The sequence below is a fragment of the Mastomys coucha genome, unplaced genomic scaffold (assembly GCF_008632895.1).
Source record: "Mastomys coucha isolate ucsf_1 unplaced genomic scaffold, UCSF_Mcou_1 pScaffold7, whole genome shotgun sequence".
Classification (NCBI taxonomy): Eukaryota; Metazoa; Chordata; class Mammalia; order Rodentia; family Muridae; genus Mastomys; species Mastomys coucha.
Window position 1 is genome coordinate 96539248 of NW_022196913.1, and position 24967 is coordinate 96564214.

The following is a 24967-nucleotide window of genomic DNA, read 5'->3' on the forward strand; positions in this document are numbered from 1 at the left end:
CTATTATTGCAGAATCAATCCACCTGAGAGACAGGGCATTGGCACTGTGCTTAGCCTAACTATATGTGAAAATTGGATGGAAGACTCAAGTGAGCCACATGTCTAGAGAAGCAAGGAAACCCAATGGAACCAGGCACAGTAAGTTTTATGTCTTGCTGCATTTCACCTAGGCAAGCTATCTCTTCCCTCTCTGCTGGCCTTGACTGCCATCCCCAGTGATGGTTAATAAATGTTTGCAATCCCCCAGTACATTTGGATTTCACAAGGTCTCTACTTCCCAGGCATGAACCCAAGTTCATCAAGCCAATTTGGCAAAGCAGCTGATGGAGGCACAAACCATAACTGTAATTAACAGAAAGGCTTTAAAACTGAACCCACAGAAGGGAAATGAACAAACCGTTTAATCTTGTCTTTACTCCACTTTAGCCATTTAATCTCTGCTTTGGCTCTGTACATCAATCAGGGAGGCATATAATTTTCTAAACATTTTATTATAAATGTTCAGGTCCCCCCCCCCAACTGCTGATTTCATTTGTACTTAGAAAGCATTCACTTCAAATGCTAAAGAGAGGGAGACTGGGAGGCAGTTTAGGTTCCTGCTAAACCAGCATTCACTGTGAACGGTTCAAGCCCTTGGAGGAGAAGCAAAGGGTGCTCCTTGACTTCAGCAGCTTGGCCTCGGGGCTCCTTTTAAATTGATGAGTAAACCCTGCGGGGGTGAAGGGCTTTCACCCATTTCCAACTTTGCTTTGTTCAGAGGGAGAATCTAGATGTGGGGGTTTCTCCTCAGGCTTGGATCAGTGCAAGAGAGCCACCAGCAATTTCTGGAAGTCCCCCGAGGTATCCGAGTGAACCATGTCAGAGAGAGACTTCTGATATTTCTGTTGGAACTTGGCTTTTATCCCCTGCAGGTCCACCTGTGGGAAGGACGACAACAGTATAAGTGACAGCATCCTTGGAATGTGTGTTGTAAATGGCAGACACTCTCCTACGCCACCATATTCATTTGTTATATGTTTAAACGGCCCTTGGGAGCTAGGCTGACATTATATTTTCATTTTAAGGATAAGAAGAGGAAGGCCTAGTTTAGCTCCCTAAAAATAAGCGTTTCTTTATGTGTGTATGTATACACATACCCATGCACAGATTCCATTAAAATTTTATTTATGGGGCTAGAGAGATGGCTCAGTGTTTATGAGCCCTGACTGCTCTTCCAAGGGTCCTGAGTTCCATTCCCAGAAACCACATGGTGGCTCACAACCATTTGCAATGTGATCTGACGCCCTTTTCTGCTGTGTCTGAAGACAAGACAGCTACAGTGTACTCATACACATAAAATAAATAAATAAATAAATCTTTAAAAATTATTTATGGAAGATAAAATTTAAATTGCATATTTTAAAAATTTATGTAATGGTTTATTTATTTTTATTTTATGTACATTGGTGTTCTGCCTGCTTACACATGTGTGTGAGGGTGTTGGATACCCTGGAACTGGAGTTACCATGTAAGCTGCCATGTGGGTGCTAGGAATTAAATCTGGGTCCTTTGGGAAAATAGCCAGGGCTCTTAACCATTGAGCCATCTCTCCAGCCCCCTAAACTGCATATATTTTCATATGCTACAAAATATTTTTCTTTTGAATGTTTTATAGGTGTTTGAAAAGGGGTCATTCTGGGTAGCAGAGCTGTATATAAACAGCTAGGTGGTTTTCCAAGTCATAGTTTGACAGTGTTTGGTAGAAAGGTAAGATGATTTTCCAGATGGAGGTTTAAAATTAAGCATTGGGAACTGGGGAGATGGCTCAGCCATTAAGAGCACTGACTGCTCTTCCAGAAGGCCCAGGTTTGATTTCCAGCACCCACATGGCAGCTGCCTGTAACTCCAGTTCCGGGGTAGACACCCAAGGAATCCAATGCCCTCTTCTGGTCTTCCTGGGCATGAGGTATGCATGCTGCATGGATAAAGACATTCATACACCACGCACAAAAGAGATATAACAATTTCTTAAAAAAAAAAAAAAAGAAAGAATGAAAGAAACAATTTCTTCCTTGTACTACACCAGGAAGAATAATAGTCACACTTAACATGTTTCAAACTCAGCACCATTTGTAGGACTTCTTTTGAGTCTAATTCATAGAAAGCTTAAGAACTTGGGGGCTCAAGGGAGATTGGGAGGAAGACAGACAAAACATTACCCTGCTTCAGCTTCTTTCAGCTGCAAAGAGGAGAGCTACACCAGAAAAACAAAAATTCCAGACTGGACAAAACAAGTCTTAAAGAGAAACAAAGTTTATAGTTTTCTGTTTTGGTTTTGGTTTGAGTTCTGCCTTGCACGCCAAGCCTAGAAACCATAGACAAGCATCTTGTTCCCCTTCTCTTGCTTCAGTGTATGGTTGTACTAAGAAAGAGAAGAAAGAAAGGTAGGAGGGGGTCGGGGAATAAGGAGTTGTTTGCTGTGGATGCTGATCTCCTTCGAGAGAGTACTGGGGGACAGATGCTGCCCTCCTTGGGCATCCTCTGGCTGGCTGGCTGCCCAGTCCTGGGGCAGGGGCAGGATGAAGGTGTGCAGGATGGGGCAGCTGGCATTTTGTTCTAGTCTACAAGGATGATTAAAGGATCCCCAAAACATATATATGTGCTGAACCTGAAGCGTTCCAGAGAGACTGACCGCATATGGAGATGACCCACACTCACATGTGGTCCATTTGGAGATGGAATTGAACGTCGTGAGGTCAATATCGGAGTGTGCATGGAATGCTGACAAACCAACTGGTGGGACTCAGTCTCTCACAGCTGGGTCTATAGAACCCTGCTGCTCTCAAGAGCTGTCTGGAACTTCAGCAGAGACTGAGTGGCTGAGAGACAAAGAAGGCAGGGCCCCTGAAGGAAGGGAGAGAGACTCAGAACAGAGAAGAGAAAGCAAACTCTAGAAGAATAGCAAAGAAGCTGCTCACATGAATAAGTCAAGGGGGGCATGGAGGAGGAGGAGGGGGAGAAATTCCAGGCACAGAAATAAAAAAACCGAAAGAACTGCCTTACTGCTGTGAAACTATATTTAAAAACAACGTCAGCTGTTAAGTGCTTGTCAAAAGGCATGGGGTCAGAATTTGGGTTGGTACCTCTCCCTCTCCGCTGAACATTTTTTTTTTTTTTTAAAAGATGTCTGTGGTTTTCAGCTGCTTGACTCCTTTCATTTCTCCAAGGCTTCTGCCACAGCAGTGAGGACATGCCTGCCGCTTCCCCTTCAGTTCACTTCTCCTGCTGACCAAGGCCTGACAGCCCCAGGAGCTCTCTGTGACGCTTGCTGGCTGCTTCCAAGTTTCTGCCTGCTCTGGCCCTTCTCTTTCTGACACTCACGTTCTTTCTGACACTCACATTCTTCTCTGAAAGGAGTGCAGACTTGTCCTTAGGGAGCAAAAGAAGCCCCAGTCTTTTTATATGTGAAGTACTAATATTTGTGTCATAGCGCATAAGCAGATATTGAGTATTCTCTGTGCTGTTAAGTTTGGGTAAGGAAAGATGTGAATTAGAAAAAAAGTGTCTAAAATGGCTCTTTGAGAGGGTGTGGACTGAAAAAAAAAAAATGCCAAGAAACTGTTTTGTTGAAATTTTAGGGAGGTTGATGTTTCTTTTGTTTTATGGTTCTGAAAAATTATACTTGTAAGGTGTGCTCTGTTAGATAAAGAGAATGGGGAAATCATTTGTGTACTATCTCTGTCTCGCTGGGGAGTGACCCCTTTCCATGGCTCTGGTTTGCCTTCCTTAAAATAGAGCTGGGTGTAGCTCTGCTACCTCGGAACAGCTCCAGCAGTTCCTCTTCACACAGAGAGCGCCACCAGCTCTCTGGAGCCACTGATGACAAGAATAGAAGCAACTCTCAGTATTGTATTTTAATAAAAAAGGAGAAGGCTGGAGCAGAGTCCAATGTGTTCTGCATATTCTGGGAAGGGAAGGGCTGTCTTTGTCTTACAGTTTTTGAGAAATAGTCCAACGACAACAACAACAACAACCGTAACCAATGACATCAGTGGGAGAAAAAGAGGTTGAAGTCCTCCCCTTTTTAGAGTCAAGTGTGTCTTACCTCTGCTCTGGTCACAATGATGCGAATTAACGTCTCCTCATCTGTCCCCATACCCTTCATGGCCTTGTATAGTAGGTCGGCAAAATAGCCCTCAAGGTCCTGGGCACATCTCACTAGGAGGGAGGGGAAAGGAGGATGTGAAATGTTCTCGTAGTTTGTGGGACAACACCGGGAACCTGCACAGGCACAGCGTGTCCCAGCTACTCGTGAGACTTCTGGACTTGACAGGCAGAGTTTTGAAAACATCTGACTTTTTCACTGTTGTGAAATAAGATCTAGAAGGTTCCCTGGATCGGTATAGCACGGCATTCCAACCAGAGCTGAGTCGAAACCACTGCACAATGAGGAGAATGGCCTCTATTTTCTGCAAGGCCTGGGGAAGGAGTGTGGGCCCTCCTCACGTTCATATTGTGGAGGTCTGAAGTCTCACTCATGGGCACAGCTGATGCTACACAGTGGCACCTCAGGGGCTAGAGCGGGGCTCCGTGGGAACACTGCTCGGCCAGTAGCCTTCCATAGTAGAACCTCATATTGAGGTTTACTCTGCTGGACCACACCCTGCTTTCTTGTGTTCTGCAGCCTCTGTACCCTTTGTCTTCCTTACTACATTTGTTTGGGTACCTTCTGCATTACCATCTGCAGGTCCCCAGCATCCTTCATCTGGTATATGGGACAAACATGTTTGTTCCCACTGCTAAAGATCCTCTCTCTATGTTGTTGCTCTGAACTCCTTTCTGGCCTTCCCCTAGCCTGACATCTCTGCTCTGTTTACAAACTGATGAAGCTTGGTGTTTGGTCATCAACCAGGCAACTAGGTGACCTCCTCATTGGAGAAAGTGAGCGTTTCCAGCCCCTTCTCCCAGGCTCATAGGCATCCACTCAACAAATGCTGAAAAGGAATGAACCGTTTACTCGTTAGGTTGTTGACAGTTTCCTGGAAAGCTTAGCAGTATTACTTTTTAATTTGGGTTTTGTTTTGAGATAGGATTTCACTCTATAGCCCAGGCTAGCCTCAAACTCAAGCAATCCCCCTGCCTCAGATGGGAGTTACAGTGCTAGAATTACAACAGTTTTTTCAATGTTAGTAATAGTAATAAATTCAGTTTAAGTGTGGGGCGTGAGCCTTCACCTGTACTGGGGCAGGCTTCTGTTTCCTAGGCTACTATCTGTGTGGCTGATGTTTCTGAGCAAGGGAGAGGGACAGAACCCAGGTCAGGAGCCAGTCTCCCTTTTTCTCAAGCCATACAGCAACCACTTGAGTTTCAGTGGGAAAGTCGAGGGTCAGGTGTCTCATCTCTCTATTCCCAAACTCCTGCTTTGAGGTGGGTAGGAAATCCCGTGCTACCTTAGCAAGTGTATACTTGAGACTCATTGTGGTCCCCTGGCTGTATGAGCTGCTGGCATCCACAAAGTTTTCCTATGACACACAGCGCTGATGGATGGCCAAAGGCCAGCTCCCTGTTAGTAGCAAGTAGCAGGAATCCCTCAAAAGGCTGGGGCAGGATAGCTAGGGAATATCAGTAATAAAACTGTTTATGTTGAGTGGAAGCCGTGGCAGCTATGGCTCATCACTATACCCTGATCTTCCTGCCTTCAAGGAGTGGGGCTTCACAAACTTTACTGAGCACAAGACCATCACAGGGAGCTTGTAATGGTGGCTTTCCAGGCTCTGTCCCACTTCTGGTTTCTTGGTGGTAAACCTGGGATGGGTCCAGGAAACTTTCCCAACAGGAGCTTTTGCGGCAGGTGGGCCCCTTCACGGTCCCCACTGAAGAAGTGCTCATGGTGGTGATCATGTGGTCTCAGCCTCTATATATCTGAGCCGTTAGGTAATGTCTTTACGAGGTGCGTGGAGCAGGGTTGGGGATATCTAGGAAACACAGCCATGAAGCCATTTTTTTTTTGATTGACTCTCAGAGTCTTCTCTAAGCACTTTTACTTTTGGAACTGTGAGTCCAATTGGCTCCTGTGGTTCACAGCTTGCAACTCCAGGGTTTGGCCTTTTCCTCCTTCCTAACCATATTGTACTGTCTGTTTTCTGTCTTCACTGTTGCTTAATATATTGTGTGTGTGTGTGTGTGTGTGTGTGTGTGTGTGTGTGTGTGTGTGTTCTTTGTGGACATTCAGCTCTATATGAGAAAGACCCATGTCTTTCATGCCTCTGATCCTACACTGAGCACACCTCTGGGCCAGGCAGGTACCAGGAAAACATTGTCATTGAATGGTGGCACTGGTGTCCTCTGATTGTGCTCTGGGGTCTTTGTGACACAGTACAGGGAAAGGTCTGGACCCTCCGAACAAGTCACCAGGTAGATCCTTCGTGAAGCCCAGAGGACAGCTGTCCACACAGGGCTCGTGTGTGTTCTGTGCGGGGCCTGGATAGTGTTGGTAATGTTTAGAGCTCTGTACATCAAATCGATGTTTGCTAATTTGAGTGTAAAATGAGCGTGGATGGGGAAAGGTCACCTGCTGGCACTTTTTAAAATAAAACAGCAAGGATAAAACATCCTCCAAACTCCACAAAGGGCTTTGGCAGCGGAAGCACATATTTCAGGTTCCAGAGCTACCTGTTTGGTTCTTTCTCTTTCAAGGGGACACGTCCCGTCCCTCCATTCCTGTGCCATTTGCGATGGTTCCCTGGACTCCCTACCACAGCAATGTGGACAATGGACAATGTCTTCATTCCAGAGACTTGCCAAAAAGGAAAAGGGGGCATGCCAGACATGGCCCCGTGCCAATCTCTCTGCTATTTCCTGCCTTTGGGCAACACCTGAAGAGAAGGTCCTGGGGTTGGCTCGGCATGGCCAAGATCTAGCCTCCCTCCCCTCTGGTTCTGAACAGACCTCACTCTATGAGAACCCTGAAAGGAATCCAATGGAAAAAGAAACCCTCTGGCCATCAGGCATGTTGTGGAAACTTGCCCATAGGTCCTAACTGTAGGGACTTTTCAGTGTGAGTCATGTAAACTGCAAGCTGCTCACTGAGCTGAGATAATAGGCTCAGGCTTTGGACAGATGCTCTTGGGGACCCTTGCTCTTAGTGCAATCACAGGAGACACTGTGACAGACCTCACTTCGATGCTCTCTTTTAGGATCAGGCACTCAGTGCCAAGGTTGCTTGCTGAGCGCTAACAGCTAGGTCCCTTCTCAGGAGTCACCTTCCAAGGGAGAGACCTGGCTGCATAGTGTTGCAAATGGTCCTGGGGTGCGGCCTATGTCCAGTGACTGTTTGGTGTACGGTCATTAACACAGTGCAGAGACTTGCCTTCTTGCTTCACTTTGGACACGCCCACTTTCAGAGCTCCCTGGAGAACACTACATCACATCCACCTTCTTCCACCTTGCCCAGTGCTGCTCAGATGTGGTGCTTCCAAAATGATTTGAGTCAAAAGATCTCCCACCCCCATCTCTCTGAACAGTTCAAGGAGCTCACTCTGGGGCAGAGCTCTCCTAATTTTACTTTACCTATAGTTAAATAGGCCTTCTTCAAGTCTCCTGATGTCTCTTCTTCGATGGCTTCTTCCATGTCTTTGCCAATAAGCTGGAGAGACAAAGCCCAGGCATTACTACTGCAGGGGTTGCTGTTAGCCTCAGCTTCCTTTGGAAAAGGCGCCAGATTTAGTGCTGTGACCCTAAGGGTGCCTTCCCTGCCTCTTGCATTGCAAGGTAGGATGATTGTCCCCCTACTTAAGAGGAGACTCTCACTGCTGAGGAGTTGACTTCAGCAATGCCATTTTTTTAGTTTCCATTTTCTCATCTGTAAAGTCAGGAAGTGGAGGAATAACGGATGTATGCGGAGGGGGGGACAGGGACGGGGACGGGGGTGTCTAGATTGTGCCACAAGAGGAACTGGTGTGGAACTAGCAAGGTAGAACATGCTCAAATCCCAGAAATCTCAAAAACTGAGATTAGAATCTCACCTTAAGACCAGCAGGAATGCTGGGCAGTAGTGGCACGCGTCTTTAAGCCCAGCACATGAGAGGCAGAGGCAGGCGGATTTCTGAGTTCGAGGCCAGCCTGGTCTACAGAGTAAGTTCCAGGACAGCCAGGGCTACACAGAGAAAACTTGTCTCAAAAAACCAAAACAACGACGACAACAACAACAACAACAACAACAACAAAAAAAAAAAAATCAAAAAACCCAGCAGGAGTAGGCCTAGCTCCCTCCCTAGCTCTGAGTGCTTAACCCAGTACTCAGCCCACAATCAGTCACTCAGCACAGCACCTGGAACACATGAGTCATCTCAGTAGCCTTAGCTTTCAGCCAATGACCTTTTCCCTCCCTAGATATTCTCACACCCTACCCCAAAAAGTGTATAACCCTTAGTTCACTCCCCATACAGCGTATGCATTCAAATCCATCCAAAATAAACACAAACAAGCTATGATTTTCTCAGAGAGCTGCTTCATTCCAGGTCCTCGGAAAAGGCCTTTGCCTAAAAATCCATAATACTAAGATTTTCAAAGAAGCCCCCTCGATTCCTCCCTTCCCCCGAACTACTCCACTTTTTCCTTCCAGACTGGCAACAGTGTCTGATACCCTGGAGGGAGAGGAGGACTGTGGAGCCCACGCACTGCAGATTTTCTTTGCCCTGCCCTCTTTGAGCTGGTGCACTGGCAGCATCTGGACACCCCCAGAGGAGAGGCAGAATCTGGAACCACAGACACACACACACACACACACACACACACACAAACACAGACACAAACACATATACACTCACACACACACTCACACACACACACATGACTTTTTCGTGTGTCTATGTGTGGCATATGTGTACCTGTGTGTATGTGTGTGTGTGTAAAGAAAGAGAAGAGAGACAGAGACAGACACAGAGAGCACCCATCACAGACAGTGTATGCTAAGGCCAGTGGAGGATGACTGGTATTCCACTTTATCACTTTCTACCTTAGTTTTTGAGACAGGATGTCTTTGAGCTAGGTCATAGGCAGCAAGTCCAGGTGATCCTTCCATCTCTCAACTTATCCCTCTGCCATAACTCTGAGGTTACAGGTAGTTGTGGCCATTCCTGGTGGCGTTTTTTAATGTGTGTATGGGTATGCAGAGTCTCATGCTCTTTCATCAAGCGTTCTTAAATATTGAGTCATATCCTCAGCCTGCAATAATAATTCTTTTTGTTATACAGCATCCTAGTTTCCAGTATGTTTTCTACCTTTTCCGTTACGAGTTCCCAGGAGACTATGGCTGAAACTCTGGCCTGGATCTCTCTCTCTTCACCTGTCTTGGGACTGTAGATTCAATCACTTGCAGTTTGGGTAAAGTAAGGAGAGGCTGTGAAGTTCATGATGGAACTTGATCTGATGATTCATAATAGAATGGGGCTTCAAAAGCTGGAAGCCAGGGGCCGACCACTTCCATTTGCTGCTGGTGATTGCTAATGGTCTTCTACGTTCACTACTGCATCACATCACTTGGCGCAGTATTACACATTAGGTTTCTTTTCAAATATTTACAGAAACTAAAGTTAAAGTAAATTGTGCCTATCCTTAACACAAATACTGCCAGGGACAAGCTCAGGGAAGGCAAATAAAGAGAAAGGCGTGTGCTTTGCTGGGCTTGATGGTTTTGTCTCTTTCTTAGAAATTGTCTTTGAGGACAGGACACAATGGATCCTCAAAATAATTGAGACATTTGAGTACACACAAGTAGAGCTTGGGGCTTTTATCGGAAAAACAAAGGCAAACAAACATTCTTTGTGATGTAAGGACAATGCGTGTGTGTGTGTGTGTGTGTGTGTGTGTGTGTGTGTGTGTGTGGGTGTGTGTAGGAGGGTTAACAAAGGCCCTCCCCACCATTCACGTCTCTGGAAGTCTTTTGTGAAGCCAAGATCACCAGATCACAAGGGAACAGGAGCTTTCAAAGCTCTCCCTTTCTGAGCTGGAGCCACCTTTCTGAGGTTTGATGTGAGTGGGGGTCAGTGCTTTGGGAGGGACGAGTATCACTTCCCAGAACCTGAGCTCTTTGTAGTGCAGACTGAGACAGTATTTCATGAAGATGTTTTGTTCACACAGGTCTGGGTTTCAAAAGTGAAACAAAGCAAAACAAAACAAAAAACCAAACACAAACCAAACCAAACACACTCACAGACACACAGACAGACACACACACAGACAGACACACACACAGACACAGACACACACACACACATGTACACACACACACACAGACACAGACACACAGACACACACACACACAGACACAGACACACATACACACACACTGCACACACAGACACACACACAGACCCACAGACAGACACACACACACACATGTAACACACACGCACACGCACACAGACACAGACACACACACACATGTATACACACACAGACACAGACACACACACACATGTACACACACACAGACACAGACACACACACACATGTACACACACACACACGCACACAGACACACACACACACACATTAAACCACCTTTTTATTTCTATTGTTAGGACAGAGTCAGAGCAGTGACGTTCAATTTTCTGTGGATTCTCAGCCTCCAAAGCAGACACAAATGTGGAAGTGCATTTCTGAGGAGGCAGGAGGTAGGCTTCCGGCTGGAGCTCTAGGCATCAATGCCACGCTCTGTCTCTGTGTAGTATAGGGGATCTTCTCTATGTACCTCTAGGGAGGCCAGGTTCTCACAATGTCTTTTCTCTTCCTGCTTCATCCCTTATTGGCAGCTGCCTAGAGATCTGTGTGGACCCCCTGAACACAGTCTGAAGACAGTAGGCCGGCCCATGCTGTTCGGACCCTCTTTTGCAAACTTTTCTCTTCAGTTCTTGTAATACCTGTTTTTTTTTTTTTTTTTCAGTGCTCTTTCTGATCTTTAGACCAAACTAATCTTGAATACTAGGTAAATAGGCTACAGTGCCTGTATGGAGCTTACAGGAAGACTAGGGGACACATGTTCTTCTTTTCAAACTTGTTCCCCTAAATCAACAGCACTCCAGCAGTGTAAGGGCCAAAGCCTCTTGTGTGGACTTAGGGCTATGTACTCAAAGACGCCGAGTAGTGAGGGGCATGGCTCGGGGCAGCAAGGCTGACCTGTGGTAATATGCACGCTCTGTTCTTGCTGATCTCTGCTCGCAGAACTCACTTTGGCCCTGGGACTATTAAGTCTTTTGTGCTTAATAAAATCAGGAGTGTGATCATTTTGCATGGTGTGTCAGTTTGAGTGATTGTTACCTGATCCCGCATTGTGAGGAAAGTCGGAAGACTTGGGCTTAGAGGTGGGGCAGGAAAAAGAGCAAACCTGAGCTACAGTGTCAAAAATTAAATTCACCTCTATTCCAGGACAGCGTAATATATAACATGGCAATGGTGGCACACCGGTATCTTTGTGCTTTCAGCCAGTGACTATCAAAACCTTACAGGGGCTGGTGTCTAAGAGCAGGGCCAGCTCTTAAGCAAATGAACAATCAAGATCAACAATGTAAGGCTTTGGGGATTGATTTAGAGCTGCTTTCCTATAAATGACCATGAAATCACAGGATTCCCTAATTCATCCATTGTTACTGTGGCTTTACAGAGCGAAACATGGCTGACGACTGCCAGTGTTTATGGAACACTTCCACAGCCAGGCACCAAGTGCTTGCTTTTGTTCATTCATTGAATCCTCACTACTCCTACCTAATAAGACCTAATCCTATGGGTATTATTAACTCGAGTTTACAACTAGGGAAACCAAGGCACAGAGCCCCAGCAACCTGGCCAAGGTTAAGCCTAGAGCTGACTTCTCAAACTTTAGCATGCGCCAGATTCAAGGCCCAAACCTCAGGAAGTAGGGTTCAAAGGACTAAAGAGAGGACTGAGAATCTTCATTTTAATGGGTTCTCAAGTGGCTGTGATGTTGCTGTTGGGAGACAAACTTTGTGAAAATGGTCTAGGTCCTTATTTGTTTTTACTATTTTCTTGAGGCAGTCACTAGCTCATGAAGTGTGTGTGTGTGTGTGTGTGTGTGTGTGTGTGTGCGCGCGCGCGCGCGCGCGCGCGCGCGCGCGCGCGTGCACACACAGGAACACATATGTATGTACTAATCACCAATGTCAGCCATCCAAAGAGACCCCATCTGCGGCCCTTGTGACGTGGAAAGAGGACATAGATCACAGATAAGTCCTCCAGCTCAGTGGCCACAGGCTTCAGGCCCTGAGAAGGTCGAGGATGAGGGCTGCTGCCTTTGATCTTGACACTGGGCACAGTTTGAAAGCAAAGGGGCTCTGGAAGCTCACGTACAGTAAGGCTACAGTTCCAAGGCTTTGTCTTTTCATCTGCTGGCAGCGCATGCGAGAGGCTATTTTGAGTGAGGAGCAGCCAGCCCCAGCTGAGGTAGGAACTCAGCTGGGGAGTCCTGGAGTTCTCAGTCCACTTCTGCTACTGACTGGCTGTGTGGTCCTGATAAGTTACAGATGGCTCCTTGCTCTGCAGACCGGCCTTGTCCAGCAGTTGCGGGCCACCATAAAATAGCTATTCAGCCCACATGATAGGATATTGTTGTGAAATTGAAATCAAGCACAGGGCATAGGAATGTTTTGAAGAGGTAAACGCATTCTCCAAAAACAAAATAGAAGACAAAAGAAATCGGAAACTCCCTGTAGGCTTTTTGTAAACTATGGATTTTCTCTCAGAAAAGGACTTATCACTAAATACCTTGAAATAGCCAGCTTATTTTGTTGGCTCATGGTGAAAGTGAGACTAAAAACATAATTTATGCATGTTTTCCTCAGGAGCCTTTCTTTGAGCTATAGCACATTTCTCTCTCTTGGGAGGCTGACAGTAAATTGTAATCATAAAAACAACAGCAAACATTTGTATGCTTGCCACATGCCAGATATGGTTGTGAGCCTGCATCTGACTCCATATTTAAGATAATTCTCTGAGAGATGATGCCCACGGCCTCTGTCTCACAGAAGAAAAGGGAGGTTAGTCACTCACTGTTAGTAGAGCCAGGGTTTGCACCTGGACCCTCGGAGTGTAGAGCTTTGCTCCTAAACATGACCCTTCTCTGTTGTCCTGGCTCTGCTGTAGCCCACAGTATTCTAACCTCAGTCCCACATTTGAGGCTGGTCAGCTCTGCAGAGTTGGGGCGCTCTGTGTGTGTTTCCCAGTCTCCTGGGCCTTCCTTCTCCTACCATGGAGGAGAACTACTGATGTAAATAATCCGATCCCCAAAACTCAGTTCCACATCCCAGATCTTGGCTCCCTTTGGAAAGAGTACAGGACAGTGTCAGAAAGAACCCTCAGAGCTTCACCACTTACAATCTGATAAGCTTGAAAGGTGGCGCGCAGCTGCTTGTAGCTCCTCTTGGCCAGGACTTCATTGAAGGCAAGCTCATCGGTACCCCAGCGGCCTTCGCCTGCCTAAAGGCCGAGTGCAAACAGTGTGATAAGAACTGGTGCAAACACACTAAACATACATTGCCATTGACACTGGATAGGCAAGCAGTTAAACATGACGTAATGTAGAAAACTACAAGTGTCAAGGTGACTGTGTCAGGATGTCAGTTTGTGGCTAAATGTCCTTGAACCTGGGGTAAGGTTGTTCCTGATATGTCAGAAACCAATGTGACAGGGCACCTTCCCTGTTGCTACTCATGTGCACCAACCAAAGTTGTTGTTCTCAAAAGCCCCTGGTGTTATTACAATATCACTTACATTGAGTTTGGACTCTTCACTTTGTGGGCTTTTCTAGAGGTTCCTGGGAAGAATTATCCCCGCAAAGAGATCTGGCCCATCATGGTATGAGAGAGAAAAGGAGCCACCTTACCCAACTAGTATGTCACCATCTCATACAATACATCCTGAAAGCCCTCAATTCAGACCCCACTTGGGGTAGTCCCATTTGGAATCCTATTCCAATCTCTCTTTAGAGTGTCTGTTTTCCTAAGAGACTTCTGCTTAAACTATCTGTGCCCTGCAGCTGATTTCTTTCCTTTAAGAAGGCAAGAGCTGTGAGACCCCATATGACCATGAGTAGGCCTCACTTACAGAGAAGCACAAAATACACATGCAATAGAAGTCAATATATGGAACATTTAAAGCTTCTAAACCATGGCAGATGCGACACATTTGCTTGTATCATTATCTATACCATCCTGTGTTCCAGAATGGATCAGAGGTTAACCCCAGAGTATAAGAACAGGGACAAGTCCTCAGGATACAACCTATGCAGAACTGTAGCAAGTATTTACGAATCAAAGGCCACATTTCATTCCAAAGTAATTCTCATTTATACAAAACAAAGAAATGCTTTGTTAAAGCAATCTTAATAAGTCCAAGCCCCAAAGGATGTGTGGTGCCCGGTGCCTGCAGATACTTACATCATACAAATCTTTGGCATCCTGACCAGCCAGTTCTTTGTCCACAGTATCTTCTTCATCACGACTGGCCTACAAAGATTGACCAGATTGCCATTAACTCAAGTACCTGCTTGGCCACAGAAAAGTCAGGTGGGCCTTGTGACTTTGAGGAAAAAGGGGAGGAAGGAGGTGAAACTCAGCTCAGCCTAGCAGCGTGGCAAGGCCTGCAGAGTGGCAAGGCCTGCAGAGTGGCAAGGCCTGCAGAGTGGCAAGGCCTGCTCTGTGCTGCCATCTTTTGGGAAACACTAAAACAGTTTAATTTTAATTCAATCCCCCCTTCTCTCTCTCTCTCTCTCTCTCTCTCTTCCTCTCTCTCTCTCCCTCTCTCTCTCTCCCTTTCTTTCTCCTTGCCCCTTACTCTGTCCCTCATCTCTCTCCAATCCCACAATGGTCGCTCATCAAATCCACAGTCTTCAGTGAAAGCTGATAGTAACCTGGCATTCACTAGGAAGCAAGCTTTCTTCCTCCTCAAACACCAAATGCCACCACTCAGTGGCTAATGACCAGGAACTTTGAAAGCTGGTCATGGAAGACTATGTATGTCTAAGAAAAGCCCTGGGTGGGTGGCAGAGTGCTGAAATGACCCCAGTGACCTGACGCCTAGTATAATCTCCTTTCCTTGGGTGTGGATGATCTCATGATGACATCATGTCAGATAGGCTAAGGGAATTTTGCAGATGTAATCCAGGCCTTTAATCAGGCAAATGAAATCCAAAGGGAAACTATCCTGGGTGGCCCCTGACCCAAGCAGATGAGAGTTCTTAAAGATCAGAGGTGGAAATCCCAGAGGAACTCTTGTGGCTGGCTTTAGAGAAAGCAGGCAGCCTGGCTGTCCTGGTAGTCAGAAGGGTGGCAGGGCATGCTGTAGGGATCTGGAGAAAGTCCCAAGAACTTCTGGGTAACAGCTAGCAAGAAAACAGTCACATCAGTCAGCAGGCCCCAAAGAAATGAATTCTTCCTGAGCCTTGGGTGGCTGACATGCTGACATATTGATTTTATCCTTGTGAGACCCTCCATGAAGGACTTAGCTAATAGATAACTGGACCCTCAGCCCATGGTGGATAATGGGCCACAATGCATTGAGCTGTTACATTTGGGGCAATTAAAGAGAAGACCCTTCTGTCTGTGGTTAAATCTATACATGTGTTCTCTGCTGTTACTATGCCCAAATGGGAGAAGTGAAATGGGGAAGAGTGGACAGAGGTCTGTCTGTCTGTGAGAACTGGATGCCATCTGTCTGGAGCCCCAGTGCCTATTTTACAGAAGGGCCAGATCTTAAAAGAACCACTCTCCTGTCTGAGCTCTTGTGGTTCCCACAGGTTTAGATTTTAGTTATAGCCTGCAAGCAAGCAGAGTTTTGTGTAGAAAGGGCTCTGTTTGAGGCCAGATGGTTCTTGTTCCTGGGTTGTTTCTTCCTAGCTCTGCTGTCCCCCTTTGGGACCTGAGTTTCTTTCTTGGACCAAGGAGGCATCTATGCTAAGTGACAGAATTCAGCTAAAGGGACCTGTAAGAAGTTGGGTGGAGTGCTAGGAAAGGTGATGGTTTCCCAACTCCTGAGATAATGGAGTACCTGGGTTCTCACTAACACTATCTTTTTTCCTCATTTTTTCATTTTTGAGATGTGAACATGGATAGCGCAGGCTGGCTTCAGACTTGATATGTAGACTTGATGTGGCCTCAGACAAGGATGACCTTGAACTTCTTATCCTCCTGTCTTTCCCTCTAAAGTACTGTGATCACCCATGTGAACCATCACTCCCAGTTTACATGGTTCTGGGGATTGAACCCGGGTCTTCCTTCATTCTAGGCAAACAGTTCACTAATGGCGCCGTGTCCTTCACCCCTTCTCTAATGTTTTAAGTAAAGGCTTCTCTCCTTTGTCCATTTTTTTCTGTTTGTTGTTTGTTTGTTTGTTTGTTTGTTTGTGTGTAACAATAGCACACAACCAAGCATTCGTTCCTAAGATCATGAAGTAGGTGAAGCCTGTTTATTCTCACCTGTAACAGGGACACCAGAATCTTTCTCAGGTTTCCACTTGTGTCGTCTTTGACATCAGATTCAAGGCTCCTGCCAAACACTTTTGAGGAAGAAGAAAAAGGAAAGGGGAAAGTGGATGACTGAACCCCTGGTGGTGTTTCAAAAGAAGCATACTCAACCCAAAGCCAGAATAAAAGCTACTTACACCTTTGGTAAGCTTCTTTGATGGCGACAATTTCCTAGGAAGATGATTGAAACAATTAGTATCTAAGCTGGGAGTCAATAGGAAATATGGAGATGAGGCAGGAGTCTGTCTCCAGATGCAGGCAGCTGGCCTTTGTGACTTTCTCTTGAGATGATTGTCCCTACAGAGTAGGGCACAGGCCTGTGGGAAGTCTGCTAGTATAAAGTGACTCTCTCTATGTAAGTATTTCAAACATGCAAGTAGTGTATGCATACAGTCTCCTTAAGAATGGAGTCAACTTGGGGGAATCTATCATCAGACAAATGAAGACAATATAGTATGTTTATACAATAGAATACTATCCACCCATAAAGAGAAAGAAATTCTGTCATCCATGACAACATGGTTGATCCTGGAGGATATTAGGTTGAATGAAATAATCTAGACACAGAAAGTCATGAACCTCACGAACTCACTCATTTACAGAGCATAAAAAAGTTAACCTCATAGGCCCAGGATGTAGAATGGTGCTTACCAAGGGCTGGAGAGCATAGGGGTGGGGAGGGGCCGGTGGTACGAAGTCACAGTATGTGGTGGTTTGAATGAGAAATGTCCCCTAGAACTCAGGTCCTTATAGCTCAGTTGCTGGCTCTGTTTGTGGAGGCTATGGAAAGGTAGACCCTTCCGGGAGGAAGTCACTAGGAGAGGGGTTTGAGAGTTTATAGCCTCACTTTATACTGCTTTCAATTTGCAGTTGAAGATGCCACCTCTCAGCTTCCTGCTCATGCTGCCACACCTTTCTGCCATCATGGGCTTTTATCCATTAGTCATTGTATCCCCTTCGTGCTATGAGTTGCCCTTGGTCATGGTATCTTATCACAACCACAGAAAAGTAACTGATACATAGTGAGATAGACATAAGGAGTTCTAGTCTACACAGTAGGGCAGTTAAGTTAACAAAAAAGTATTGTATATTCCAGCATGGCTAGAAAAGAGAATTCTGAATGTTCTCACCATAAAGGCGTGATAAACATTTAAGGTGATGGATTCGCTGGTTATTCAAACTTGACCATGACACTTTGTCTATATGTATCAAAATATTGCACCTTAGCCCAGACATAGCTACAGCAATGATGTGTTAATAAGAAAACAGAAAGGTAGAAGAATTATGGCTAAACTAATAGCTAATATTTTTCTCCGTCTCTTAACCCAGTCTCATTCTCTCATCCTCACCCATACAACCAAGGTTAGAGCTCAGTGTGTATCTTTCTGGTGTCTTTCATAGTTCTGAATACTTGTATATATGCCTAGGGTACTATCCTCCAAGCCAAATGTCAACCATCTTTGTAAGTTCAGCTCTGCCTGCTTGCAAAAGATCATCTCAGCTGAGCTTGTTGACTATTGACCTTCTCTTATGGGAGAAAGGGTCTAGAGGGTCATAGGATCCTTACCTAAATACACAGCCACTCCTCCCAACTCATTATAGGTAACTCTGCCCTAACCGTAATGGTAACATCAAGAAGAGGTTAGAGGTATATAGGCTGAGGGGGGGGGGACGCTAGGGAAGGGAACTGCATCTATGTAGCCATGGCGAAGTGGGCATCTATGCTGGGTGCACACCTTCCAGTGTGGCTGCTTTTAGGCCACCCACACTCATGTCTGTAGCCCCTCACCAACTGATCTATAAGTAAGCCTAGCTTATTGATTCCCGAGAGTGAATTTTGTGGAATTGTACTTGGTTTGTCATTGGGGCCTTCGGGAAAGATGTTGTTCTATCTCCCCTAGGAAAAGAATTTTAACAACAGAACTTCTAGAACTGTTGCCTGCATCAGACCTTTAGGCAGTGGGATACAGTGCTTATTGTTCTGTGGCTTAATTTTAACTCTATGTTGTCTTGGAGACCCAAGCTATCCTCTAACATAGATCATGGATGTGTTTTTTGGAAGGGATAGAAAGCATCCCATTCTGCATAAGCCACAGTTGATTTATCTAGCCTCCTCTGAGTGGCTGCTTAGGTGGTTTCCAGTTTGCCTGTGCTTTAAACAACTCGCTAGGTCAGCAGGGCAAGTCTCCCTCTAGAATGTGTCCTGGCAGGAATTGTTTTACATCCTCTGTGTCAAGTCGCCCACCCACCTCTGAGAGGTCTCAATTTTCGCTTGAGCCAGCAGTGATTAAGAACTGGCATTTCCCTGCTCTTAAGTGAGTTAAAAAGAAAGAGAGGACCAGGTGCAGGGAGGGCACCAGGTGGGCAGGTGTGGGCTGTGATGGGGGAGAGAAGGCAGACCAGGTGGTAGGAGCTGCTCACCACTTTTGTTTTTGCAGCTCCACCCCCCCACTTTGTTTTCTCCACCTACCCTTGGGATCTGTCTGAATCTGGCCCCCCACCTTCACTTTGTGTGTATTTTCCTTTTTAAACCACTAAATCTATTTGTTTGAAAGAAAAGCTTTGCTGATGGCTTGGATCTTAAAGGAACGCTGCTAAGATTAAGAAAACAATAAGGAAAGCAACAAAAGCAGGTACTGCTTGCTCTTGACATTGGATCCTCCATTGCTGGGACCTTTGGCATCTCTGAGAAGGGTGGTGGTCGTGCATGAAGAATATGAAGTGACATCAGATGGGGTTTGTGCTACTCCTCTTCTGAGCTCCTACCCTGTCTCCTTGAGATGGAAGGGTTAGAGGCTGGGCATTAAGCTTGTTGGTAGGACATTTGCCTGGTAGATGTAGGCTCTGAGTTCAATTCCCAGCTGTTGGGGAATAGTTCTGATGCTTTGATTTAGTCGGGAATCTGCTAAAGGTCCTTGTTCCCAATTGGCTTTTGATCTATCAATAAAAATGCCAGCAGCCAATGGCTGGGCACAGGGCAGAACACAGAGAGGAATGGAAGATCTCTCCCCAAGCTCTCCATACTTGGGGGAGAGATATGAAACAGACTCAGAGCTGCAGGGGAGATCATCAAGATGTAGGAAGAAATGGAAAATGGCCCACGGAAGGGCAACCCGGAAGCATCTTGGGCAGCAAAAACCAATGGGCGTCACAGAAGATATCCTGGCAGCAAAGTTAAAGGTAGATTTGGAAGGTGTTTCGCCAGGAGTACCGGAAGGAAGGGCATTCTAGCTGCCGGAGGCTTAGAAGTGCCCAGCCACTGAGCCAGTACGGCATGTTAAAGATAAGCTAGTGTGTGTGTGTGCGTGTGTGTGTGTGTGTGTGTGTGTGTGTTTGTGTGTGTGTCATCCAAGGATCCAAAGATCTCCTGAGTGGGTGGCTGGAAGCACGGCCCACCCAGGATCATAAAGTGTGGTAGATAAAACTACATGCTACACCCAGCGCTGAAAAAGGAAAAAGAATTGGGGAGGTCTTATTAACCCAGGAGATTCAAAAGGCTGGAGAGTGCCGTCGTGGCTTGGTTCCTAGTGGTGCTGTGGGGACTTGACTGAAACTAAGTTTCAGTTGAACAGAGGAAGCAGGTGGCCAGCTTCGGGGGGGTCGCAACCTTACACTGAAGCATGCAGGCACGGTCGTCCTTCCAATTTTCCTTGCTATCTTTACCCACTGCCACCGTCCCCTCCTGGGAGCCTCAGAATGTTGGGCTTTTCTGGCATTGTTTTGGCCATGCCTCCCCACTCTAGTGGTTGTGGCGAAGGGTGGGGATCTCTAGAAATGATCCGTGGACTTTACTCTCAACTCTCTTGGCTTGGGGAACCAAAGACAAATTGGCTGTGCCCCCTCCATAACAATTTCCAAAAGGGCGATGCATTCTCAAGGGAACTCTGGGGAGAGCTGCTCATAAAGGCCACAGGATCAGGGCTGGGGGTGTGGCTCAGATGGTAGAGTGCTTGCCTAACATTTGAGATGCCCTCTGTTTGATATCCAATACCACAAAAAACTGAGTTTGGTGGTGCATGCTTGTAATCTCAACACTCAAGAGATAGAGGCAGGAGGATTAGGAGTTCAAGGTCATCCTCTGCTACACAATGAATTTGAAACCAGTCTTGGTTACATGAGCCTCTGTCCCAAAAAAAGAAAAGAAAAGAAAACAGAAAAAGGAAAAAGTCAAAGAAAAGGAAAAAAAAGAAGAGAATAAGCCAAATAGCAACATTGAAACCTCCAAGGCCCAACACCTCCCCCCAAATAAAGCAACAGAAATCTACTGTTACAGAATTGCTCAGGGAGATGCTAGCCTCCCACAGAGACTGTTCACTGGAATCCTTGGTTCCACACACCTTGGCCATTATTGAAACATTCTGCTCTACGGTACATAACAGCCATGGACAAGGCAGTGACACAAACATACTTGGCAACTTATTGATATTCACAGCAGAGGGCCTATGAAGCCAGACTGAGAGCACACACAATAGAATTCTGTCTTCTGTGTGAAAAGCATGCAGAAACAAAACCTGGATTGACATAGCTCTTCTGTCAAACCATGGGCAGCAACATAGAGATTGACCTCTGGAGGACTTTGAAGGGCTGTTCTTCCTGCATAAGCTTAGCAGGTATGTTTCTGCCCAGAATCTCATCCACTCATGGATACCATGTAGGGGATTAGCTTCCTCCAGCAGGGCTCAGCCATGTGTGATGCATGAACAACCTGTCTTCCAGGAGCTGGGACCAAGGGCTCAAGCTAGACCAACCTTATTGCTTCTTGTGCATAGGATCTCTATGAGCATGCCCTCATCGGTGCCTAGACCCTTCATAGCTTTCTGCAGCTGCCGAGCGGCGTACTCATTGGGGCGATCCAGAAGGGCCAAAGCTGTCTTCTCGAAGTTTCCACTCAGTTCACTCTTGAGCACCTCCTCTAAGTCCTGCAGGAAGCAGAGAGCAGTTGGCTGGGAGAGTTGACGGGAAGAGGAGTGGGTGTATGCCTGCATTACTATGTGAGTTTCAGGCACAGGACACCTGCTGTAGACATGCATGTGGGCAGGAGCCACTTGATCTTGAAGACAGTGGTCACCACAATTGCCTGTTCATTTCTCCCTTACCCCTAAGTCTGGCTGAGAGGCGTCTCACTCAGAGCTGGAGCTTCCAAAATGAATATAAAAAACTAGAACATTTACAGAACATTTTAGAGTTCAGAGAGCTTTTTTTCAGTTGAAGTTTGTCACAGCCCTGCAAAGCTGGCAGGTGAATTGCATTATCTCCACCTAGCAAACCTCAGAAAATGAAGAATTAGCTACCAAACATTCAGCTAGAAAAGACTCAGCACTTTCCATGGATGGTCAGTGTTTCTATACAGGAGAATAGCAAGACTTATTTATGTCATAGGGGACATAGTTGTATGGGGAATGAGAGTCCATGAAAAACTCTGTGTACTGCCTACATTCAATGTTCAAAAAATACTCATGGTAATATAAGGTATGCAAGAATATCATTATTCCATCCTAAAAAGAATTTTCTGAGAAAATAGAAATCAACTGTTTCTCTGATAGATCTCTGAGCTCTGGGTTTGGGAGCGGGGAAAAAGCAGAAGATTTTACATAAGGGGATCTGCTGTGTCAAAGAGCACGTGATAACATGCTTTTTGTCCCTCAACCTCACATGGAATCCTGTGAAGGCAGGCCTTCCTTTCTCCAAACTATCTGATGTGGGTCCCTGGAAACATTTGAAATATTTTTTTTCAGGTCAGCTAGGCATTGTTTAGAAATGCAGTGCCATCTACTCAGTCTTTTGATCTATGAACACGAAAGCAAATCTGGTGTTTTTATGTGTTTCTGAACCCAAGAAGCAGCTCAGGAAACCTGGACTCTGGTCCTGGCTTCTCTAAAAACTACCTGTGGTACCTTGGTATGGCTATTCTCAGAGCTCAGATGATGTGTGGACGTAGAGATGATTATTTGAGCTCCTCTAGGTTTGTTAGCATCCCTGGTCTTAGCTCCCAGGAGATCAACACAGGAAACTCAGCACAGGAAAGTCTCCCGAACTTTGTGCTAGATTGTTCTCTCATTATTTTTCAGCAGAGTTCCTAGGCCCACATTTAGTTTTGTTCTGGACGAGAGTTTAAGACATCTGTGTCTGACTTTCTATTTTGTTGAGCTAGAAATAGATATAAGTTGGGAGATGCTCATTTCAAGTTAGGCATGTAGAAATGGCTGAAAATTCCATTTTAACCCCATGCAAGTGAACTGGAGAGTCACTCATTTTCCTAAAAAAAAAAATGACATTGAAAGCCTGATCATTAGCACACATACACACACACCACACATACATACATAACATACACACCACATACACATAGCACATACATGTAACACACACACACACACACCACTGCAACATCAGAGCAATTGACTATTTATTATAAAAGCAAACAGGCCTGTTATGCCCTGGTCTTCTGAGAATAGAGGTTGACCTTGATTACTGAAGAGTTGGGCATGGGTCCTGTTTTTTCTTTTCTTTTGAACAAAAATTAACTATGGAGGAAGAAGTGTGAGGGAGGTGCAGGTGGAGTAGAAATTATGTTGGCTATAATCAAGATATATGTGTTAAACTGTGAGAGGAATACGCAGTTCTTAAAAAGTCCACTAAATTCATTGCTTTAACATACAAACATTTGACCATTTGTGCTCTACCTTCCTGTCTGTAAAACTGAGACAATCTAACTGTCACGGTTTCTATTCACTGGTTTGTGCTGGAATTATTCTGTTGGAAATCCAAGAAAAACAGTAAGTGAAGTCCTCATTCTGTCTCTGAAGAGACCAGAGCCTAAAGAAATTACTATGAAACCTTTATTCATAGGAATGAGAATATACCATAATGATTTTCATTTTGCATAATAATTCCAGTGTCTTAGGGCTATGATTTCCCCACTCTTGGGGACTGAGGCAGGAGGATCTCAAGTTCAAAGTCAGCCTGGACAAATCAAGGAGATTCTTTTTCAAAATAAAAATACAAAGGACTGTGGGACATAGCTTAGTGGGAGAGAGGCTTAGAAATATTCACCTCTAAGTATACACATCAGCTGCGCTCTGGGAATAGCCACACCAAGGTACCATCGGTAGTTTTAGGCTTAGCATGAAGGAAGCTCTAAGTTCAGTGAGCCTCAACTAAGTTCAAGGAAGCTTCAGCTCTACAGGAATCCGATGAAAGCTGGGAGTGGGAGAAGCACTCTTCCCCAGGAAGAGCACACCAACTGGTTATCCAATACCAAAGAGCCAGCACTGGAAACACGCATAGAAGTAACAATAGACAGGCTGAAGAGTTGTATTATGTATTTAGTAATATTTAATAGAGAATATTTAGCAATATATATTTAGTAACATATTTAGAAATATTTCATATATGTGTATATATACATATACATACATATATGTATATATATGTGTGTATATATATACATATATAATGTGTGTGTTTGTGTGTGTGTTGAGTATACAACAACAATGAAAAAAGAGGCCACGAGTTAGAAAGAGAGCATTGAGTTATATAGAAGAGTTTGGAGGGAAGGAAGGAAAGGGGAAATGATGAAATTATATTATCATTTCAAAAACTAAAAGAAATAAATTTAAAAAGTTTTCTGTACTAATTATTTATAAAGAAATATGGACCTCTAAGACAGCTGAATACACAAAGATTTTTATAGAAAGCCCCATTTGTGGGAATTGGTTTTCAAATCACTGTCTCATCTATAAGTTATCATGTGTAATTAGTCCAAATTGAATGAAAAATGAGCAACTGCAATAGAAAAATGAAGTCGATTTTAAAAAGCCAATGAGTTTGGGAGTACTGACATATAGGTGTTAAGTTGACATAGCAACGTTAATCGTTTGTCTAGTCAATTAAAAGTTCCAAATGCCCTTTTCTCAGACTATGTTCTGACTTGTACTGTGTTCTCCCTCCTAGGGTATGTAACGGAGGCGGAGGCTGGCACATCCCCACATACCTTGCCGTACTTCTCCTTGTACTTCTGCTTTATCTGTTGCCTCTCCTCCGATGTCCTGCTGGATAAGACTTCGATGATGGCTGCCTCATCTGTTCCTGAAGTTCGGGAGATAGAAACAAAGTCACAGTGATCAAGAACAGATATGGGTTATTGTTATTTGGGTCTGAAGAAGCCACATCTCTGGATTAAAAGGTGTCAGAGGCTAGAATGGACTAGATGGACTTGGTGCTTACTTTCTTCTGCTGAAAACCACATTTTCAACACTCAGACAAGTGTCTATGGAGACCTCACCTTGTGTGAGGGGCAGTGAGAATCACTCAGAAATGCCTATGGCAGGCATGTTCCCTAACTTAATTCCTAGGAGAGTAAAGAAATAGGCATGAAGCCTGAGCATAAATGTTCAGAGCAGCATTGGCCAAAATCAGACAATGGTAGAAATATCCCAAAGACCATTAGGAGGC

General features: G+C 45.2%; 1 protein-coding gene across 2 annotated transcripts in view; it reads right to left on the minus strand.

The window, feature by feature from the left end:
* Positions 1 to 385: 385 nt before the first annotated feature.
* Anxa13 (annexin A13) overlaps positions 386 to 24967 on the minus strand; it is a 79102-nt gene continuing 54520 nt past the window's right edge. For both annotated transcript variants that reach the window (XM_031358544.1, XM_031358545.1), the window contains exons 3-11: positions 24507 to 24601; positions 21262 to 21432; positions 16651 to 16684; positions 16466 to 16545; positions 14430 to 14498; positions 13369 to 13470; positions 7549 to 7624; positions 4085 to 4197; positions 386 to 917 (exon numbers count right to left, since the gene is read on the minus strand). In XM_031358544.1, the coding sequence (XP_031214404.1) occupies positions 798 to 917; positions 4085 to 4197; positions 7549 to 7624; positions 13369 to 13470; positions 14430 to 14498; positions 16466 to 16545; positions 16651 to 16684; positions 21262 to 21432; positions 24507 to 24601 (860 nt within the window). In that variant the 3' untranslated portion in view covers positions 386 to 797. The remainder of the gene's footprint in view (positions 918 to 4084; positions 4198 to 7548; positions 7625 to 13368; positions 13471 to 14429; positions 14499 to 16465; positions 16546 to 16650; positions 16685 to 21261; positions 21433 to 24506; positions 24602 to 24967) is intronic.